The sequence below is a fragment of the Loa loa genome (assembly GCF_000183805.2).
Source record: "Loa loa unplaced genomic scaffold supercont3.59, whole genome shotgun sequence".
Lineage (NCBI taxonomy): Eukaryota > Metazoa > Nematoda > Chromadorea > Rhabditida > Onchocercidae > Loa > Loa loa.
Window position 1 is genome coordinate 16,860 of NW_018108239.1, and position 7,498 is coordinate 24,357.

A 7,498-nucleotide genomic window follows, 5' to 3' on the forward strand; every position below is an offset into this window, starting at 1 on the left:
AATTATTTAGCGGTTTTAGCCTGGTGCAGATAAAATGGGGCAACGTACATCATATCAGAAATCGACGTGCGAAAAATCAATAAATTATATTCGTGTTCACGTAAAACAAGCCCTAAAATTATCAATGAAATTTCAATTGGAGATAACGCTGATGTCACGAGGCCAGTAGTGCCGCTCAAAGTTAGATTTTTCCGATAAGCATCGATTAAGCAAAAATTTATTGAATGGCATGATAATTTGATAAGTAGCATAAATTCCATCAAATTCTATCAACACGCAATGTAAATAAATATGAAAAGGTCTGATAAACAAGCATATATAAAGGTATATTCACAAACAAAGACATATTTATAAGGGCAAGCAAATTTTTGTAAATAAAAGCATATTTGTAAATAACTGATATAAGTAAATGAACAAATTACAAAATAATTAGGAAAAACATAAATAGCACTAAATTTCATTTTTATTCAACATAACATGCATCAATTACATATTTTTATCAACAAAATGCGTTACATAACGATATATTCAAGAAATTGTTAAATTCTGCCCTGACATAAATGCTGAATGTGTTGTGTTGTGGCTATTGTTTGTTGTTTTACTGTTATTGTCTTTGCCGTTGTTGTTATTATTGTTGTTGTTGTTATTGTTATTGTTATTGTTGTTGTCGTTGCTGTTGTTGTTGTTGTTGCTGATGGTGGTGGTGATGTTATATATTCGTGATGTCATATTTTAAACTACCCCGATTATTGATTACTTATCCCTTTTTATCCAGATAATGATAAGTTAAATTATTCATTATGTTTCCCTTTCAAATATTTCCCTTTCATCGTTAATTATTAATGTGATTTTAAATAAAACAAAAATTTTAAAGATTTTTTCAAGTGTTTTTAGTTTACATTGTTTTGATTTTTTCTTGCATAAAAGATTTTAATCAGTAAAAATATGAATTGATGTAAGCAAATGAACAAGCTATAGAAAGCTAAAATAAATATAAATAGTAATGAATTTTATTTCTGTTTATTAAATCATCTTTTCCTTACCAATTGATAATCCACGCATCCTATTTTCTCAATCTCTTTGCATCTTTTCATATTGATCAGTTAATGAATTCCGGATAATCTTTGAATCAGTTCTTATCAATGTGCTTACTTTCAGCCAGTTGCTGACTGTAGTGATAAAAGTTGGCGTTGCGTCATTTGGTCATTATCAATTTTCGATTATTGCTCAAATAGCAAGAAAATTGCCAATGATTTGTGCCCGAAATCATGTGGTACTTGTTCTGATCAATTGAGAAACAAACCAAAAACACCAATAACAACAACAATAAAGCCTGGAATGAAGTCGATCATACCAGGCTTGCCATCAGAACTACCTATTAGCACCAATATCAATATTGCGGAAATACAGCATACAACCACCACTACTCCTTCTAATACTGTTACTATTATTATTACTACTACTACTACTACCACTACTACTACTACTACTACTACTACTACTACTACTACTACTATTACTACTACCACTACTACTACCATATCTACTGGCATATCGACAAGCATTTTTGAAAGTACAAGTAAGTTGATTTATAATGTTTTAAATCGCAAAGATTTAAATTTATGCATAATTGACTCAGCAAATTATTTTAGAATTATAAATATGAATTTCTTAAATAAATTGAATTTATTTCTAATTATTGTGAAAGTTCTGGAAATATTGTGTATATGGTCGCAGTCGAATATTGATTGACGGCAGTTTATTGATAGAAGGGGAAGTATTACACGTTAAATACAAAGTTGATCACCAAGTTGGTTGAATTGATTGATTAAGTCGGAGCGCACTGTTCCCTGAGTGATTTGGGTATATGCTGTTGAGTGAGTTACTAAATAACGAAACTGTAGAACGATCTCTTGCAGAATGACTTGTGTGGAATGACTTATGTGGGATGACCCCTCCACTGTTTGCCCATATCCCTTACATAGTGGGAGCTTGTTTACAACAACCTAAGAGGTTAGAACCAACTGACCCCAAGATGACCCGAAATTCTTTGCAATATGCCGACATTGAACTAAGATCCTTCACAATATGCTGACAGTGATGTGAGATTCTTCATAATATACCGACATTGATCGGAAATTTTTTTACAATATACGCATATAAACTTGATTATTAACGTGAGCTGATTTATAACATCTTACAAGACGAGTTGAGTGTTGTAAGATAAAATGTCGACATTATTTTTGTTTTAAAAATATCCCGGTTCTTACCAACATTCCTCGCTGAAGGAGATTCAAATCTTCAAATATATTGAAATACGGAAGGAAGAATGTGATACTTCTGTTAGAATTTGTCAATCTCTTTGCTGCACTCCTGGTCCGTTGAGCGATAGGTACTTCTTGTTTGTCGACCTTCTGTACTGACTTTTCAAGAGTTATTGATTAAATTCCTGAGTTTTCTTCATCGTTATTTTCCGGAGGATATAGTCTGTCAAGGAAATTTCCATGTGGTATTTATGTCGTAGTGCTTCTAACTTCTCCATCTCTTCCTCTTTTTAATTTCCTTTATTTTTGCTAATTTCCATATGTCACAAGATATTTGCAGTTCACTAACTACTTCTTATGAGGACTTCTTGTCCCACGTTTTTGAGGGAAGGACATTCTCTTTGAGACTTTGAATTTAAGGGAAGGAGGTTTTCTTTTTGATTTTCGTATTGAAATTTTTACCGTTTAAAAGAAATTCTCGAATGTTTATTGATCCTCGATAAAAATGGATTCCATTTTATCGTATTTTTGGAGTGTTTCTTCCGATCCTTTTGCCTATATGTTAAATATAGGTTCTCCTTTACTTACAAGACATTTATGCTATATGAGTTTCTAAGTGACGGTCAACAGCTGGTGATAATGGAAAATAGGAGAGTGATATCACTTCAAAGAGAATTCTTTAGAAGCGATAAGATCGTTTCAGTTACTTGTCCTTGAGTATTCTTTAGCCAAAGAAATTGGGTCCAATTTCCTTCGAAGGATGTAGTTCCAATTGTAGATATATCTTTTTTATATCAGCCACTATTACGTTTTCCACCATTCTAAAACGAAATAATACTCCTAAATCTAGGAGTGTTATTGGCGTCCGATATAAGACGTCATTTAGACCTTTCATTCCTTTAAGATGTGCTGATGCATCATAAATAATTCTCAACTTTGTCGTTTTTACTGGAGTTGTGACTTCGTGATGAGGTAAGTAATGAATAATACCAACCTGGAGCCATATTTCTCCAATTATATTGGAATTTGATAGGTCTCGAATTACTTCATTTATCGTTGAACTATGTGTCCATCAGTCTGAAATAGTTTCATTAATGTTTTTAGACGACCAAGGCATAGACCATAATTTTTTCTAGACTCCGTAATTACACCATAATTGCCACTTAATTTAACCTTGCATTCTTTTCGCAGCCAACGGACTTGATATCTTGTTCTTCCGAAAATAAGACAGGGTCTTATATTATTCCCTTCCCTTTCTTTAAAAGAAAAAAAAAAAGTGCTAGGGCTTATTTTCAGATGTCTTATTTTCGGGAAAACATGATAACTGCGGTGCGATTGCAAAGGCAAATGCTTGAATATCAACCCTGCATATAACCAAAGCTTTTTCTCTCCTGTCAGCAATCCATTCACAGATAATGTGTTCCGGCTCTGGAAATAATGGTTGCCGACCCGATCCATTACTTATACTTCTTAGCATCCCCCTTGTTCACTTGTTCGCTGAGATTATCCTACTCCGCTCGCCATTTTCGAATCAATGAAAGAGATAACTAAGTTTTTTCTTTGCAGAAAGCTGTAAAGTTTTTGTCTTGGGAATCCTCCACCATTCCTTTCTTGTACTCTACAAAATGGCTTTTTCTTCTATTTATTTTGTCTTTTATCACGTGAGGAGACCAGGTATTGAGGAGCATCAGAAAGTGTAGAGGCTCAGCACGGAGAGCGGTGCTCCCCCGAGCCATGCTAACCGGTTACGAGGCCGGGAAATGGCCAGCAGGGAGTGGGAGTGGACCCAAGGCCTCATCCAAGGTTTGGCTGCAGGGAGCGACAACACTGGTGCTCCTTGCGACTGTGGCTAGACCGAACTAGGTCTTATTTCCAGGGGAAGGCTTACAGGGCTTATATTAAGCTCCTTCCTGAAAATGTCACTAGGACCTACTTTCAGAGGATGGTTTATTTCCGGGGAAACATGATATCTTCCTCTTTGTTTGGTGATAGTTCTTTTGAATTGTTCCAATGCTTTTTTGTCATCTCAAGTTGTTCGCGAATGCTTATGATTTCTAGATTCTAGAATTGATCTATATCTGGTATACCAGTCACACTAGCCAAATTTGTTGATTTGGCTTTGACCAACATTGTATTAGAATTATAAAATTTATTTATGTATCCATTTCCGGCTATCATGATCCAAATTTTGGAGCAAGGAAAATCCTGATTTTATAGACCTTATCTAGCTAGAGAAATTTGAAGAAATAATCTATCCAATAAGTATACCAAGTTGTTTTCCTTTCGACCATCGAATTGACCTTAATTTATCATAGGTAATAGATCGTAATCGTTTGATTTAAAGTATTTGTGAGGCAAATGAAACAATATTCAATTCTTCTTCCATTTCTTTTAGATTTAATCGATTTGCTGAATCCTTGGGTATGAAGGATATCTGCAAACCAATATCAGACAACGTTAAAGCATTTTCTTGGATTTCGGGTTAATTAATTTAATCTCCTTACATAAGAGTAAGACTCCCTTCCCTTTGTTAATCCTTTCGTCCAATTATTGGATTGGTTAATGATCGGTGAATTGATTTTTTCTTTGATTGGTCCAGCATTTTGTTCCCTACTCTTATATTTAGCACAACATAATGCAGTATTATGAGAACCTGTCCAGTGGAAACATGGATGTTTCCCTTTGTTGCAATCATTTGCCTTATGTCCTATTTGAAAACAATCAAAGCAAGCATTATTCTCTCTCAAACGTTCCATCTGTTTTTCGAGAGTGGGATAAGTTTGACATTCGTTATCTCAGTAGTCCTTGTCATAAAAGGAACAAGGTCTTCTTGTTTTGCTATCCTTGGAAATTTTCTTTGAGTTATGGTCAGTTTAGGACTACTTGTTTTGAGCTGTTTGACTGCAGCTAAAGCTGAAGTTTCTCCTATAGTTCTCCGCGGGAATCAGTTTGGCTTAGGCTCTGTCAACTCTTTTTTTTTCATCCCATTACTAAGGATTTGGTTGCTAGCCACTTCATTTCTTCGCACTAGTTTTCCGAGGATTGTTGGAGTTTATCGATCAACCATAATTCTTGTTCCTCTTTTTGTTGATATATCTTGTTTAATGTTCAAACTGATAATTTAATTTCAATAAGAACTTCGATGCTAGACAGGGAAGAACCTACTTCCCTATAGCTTCTGGCTGTCGAAGTATTCTTTCAATCGTCTCGACGGTTACTATCCATTCTCGGTCATTTCTCTTGATTGAATATAACTCTTTTATAGTGAATGATTTGCCAGATTTTTCAATTAAAACTTTTCTTATAATATTATAATTTTCTGGAATGATATCGTAATCTCTAATGGCTGGCTTGTAAGATGTCCCCTCTGAGGAAATTAAATAATTCAATTTTTGAATATCTGGAAAATTTGCTGCAGCATCAGAAGTACTTCAGAATTTCCTCCACAATTTTGGATCACCACTGAATGTTGGCAGTGGTAGCTTTGGTAAATTTACCGTTGTACAGACTCTTCGGATGACTGCTTTTGCTAGGTTAGTAGGTTAGTTCCTTGTTTATAATGCCTTGGCATAGGTGGTGAATCGTCAACTCGAAGTCATTCTTACATATATTTAAAGTTATAATGGCTCCTTCACCGTTATGCATTAAATTAAAAATATCTTTTTCTCCGTTGGCTATTTTCGCATATTTCTTTTCTTCTTTCCTTTTTTCGCGCCTATTTCTATGTGTACTCCAACTATTTCTTGTTTGTTGATTCGAGAATGCCAATACATAGTTCGAGGCGCTTTGTTTTTTCAACGATTCTTTTTCTGACCTCGTATTGTTGCCGCAATTCTTCCTTTGGCAATTGTTGATCTAGTGGTGCTAGATCCATTTTTTCGACTCCGTTGAGAATCTTTCCAATTTTCGTTTTGCCGGTTGCGCATTTCTGATTATAGTGGCCGACATTTCCTAATCGTAGGATCCAAATATTTGTTGTGAATGTTTTCGAAATATTATGCGTAGACACAGTCGAATATTGGTTAATGAGGTTTATTAATAGACGGAGAAGTATTATACATTACAAGAGAGTTTTCAGAAAATATTAAATACAACTGAATTGTAGAACAATCTCTTGTAGAATTACATGCCGTAGAATGTGTAGTTCCTTATAGTTTGGAGTTTGTTTGCAACAATTTAAGTAGAACCGATTAACCCCCTTCATGACCTGAAGTTCTTTAAAATATGCCGACGTTGACGTGAACCTTTCTCAAAATTTCAGCAGCTACTTGTCGTGATCTCGATTATTCTTGTCCAATATTGGTGCGAATTACTGATTGTGAGGATTTTTTTCCACATTATTCAATGAAAATTATTTGTCCTTTTTCTTGCGGTTTTTGCTCGGATAATAACACTGGTAACTACAACAGCAACGGCAACAATAACAATAACAATAACAATAATAACAACAACAACAACGGCAATAATAAAACACCGAAGAAATCGGTTGGAAAATGTGAAGATCGAAGAAGTTTTATAACATGTAAGTTGGTACTTTTTTTTAATGAATGTGATGAAAAAGTTAATTTATGTGAAAAAACATGTGGTGGTTGTTGATGTTTAACAATTTTTAGAAATTTATTGATGGAATAAAAAAGAAAATGGGAGAAAAGATAAAAATTTGATTTATATTTAAATTTATTTGAAGAAAACTGTAAAATTTCAAAGGTAGAAAATACTTTTCTATTTATTAAAGGAAACATTCAACTTGAGCTAATAATTATAATGGATAAAATTTGAGGAATTAACTGATGTGGCGGATACCTCATAATGTTTCTGTCTAAATCTATAATGCTGTTCACTAATTTATAAGTATGTTTGTTCAACTGTTTGATCAACTACAAAGACTAACCGGGAAAAGTGCGTACGAATCTATTTCTTAGATAAAGATTAATCAGATGGAATTAATCATAACTACCCGCTTCTATCATGGGAATTATTTCGGGGGTTAATTTTTGCATTGTCCAAAAGCGAATCAAAAATTATTTTTTTCCCGGCTAATTTTTCCGGTTGCCAATTACATGAATTGATATATCAATCCGACTCTTTCCATTTGTATCCGTGACTACTGACTTGACAAAAAAATGAAAAATAAAATTAATTTTTACTGGACGAACCATCTTCATCCCTCGAATTTATCCTTTTTTAGTAAGTTTTAGAAGACTAAATTCGGGAATTCATCAAACGAAATTTCA

The 7,498-nt window shown here is 33.9% G+C and overlaps 2 protein-coding genes across 2 annotated transcripts; one reads left to right on the forward strand and one right to left on the reverse strand.

Annotated features, from left to right (window-relative positions):
* Positions 1–567: 567 nt before the first annotated feature.
* On the forward strand, positions 568–1,819 carry LOAG_10991 (hypothetical protein; the record flags this gene model as incomplete). The annotated part of the gene is made up of 3 exons (XM_020448267.1): positions 568–708; positions 1,159–1,579; positions 1,773–1,819. 3 exons carry the CDS (start codon positions 568–570, stop codon positions 1,817–1,819), a joined length of 609 nt encoding a protein of 202 aa, XP_020301574.1.
* A 4,181-nt stretch (positions 1,820–6,000) lies between these two features.
* On the reverse strand, positions 6,001–6,138 carry LOAG_10994 (zinc knuckle family protein; the record flags this gene model as incomplete). Its single annotated transcript, XM_003146515.1, has 1 exon — positions 6,001–6,138. The coding sequence occupies one exon, from the start codon at positions 6,136–6,138 to the stop codon at positions 6,001–6,003; it is 138 nt and encodes a 45-aa protein (XP_003146563.1).
* Between the last annotated feature and the right edge of the window lie 1,360 nt (positions 6,139–7,498).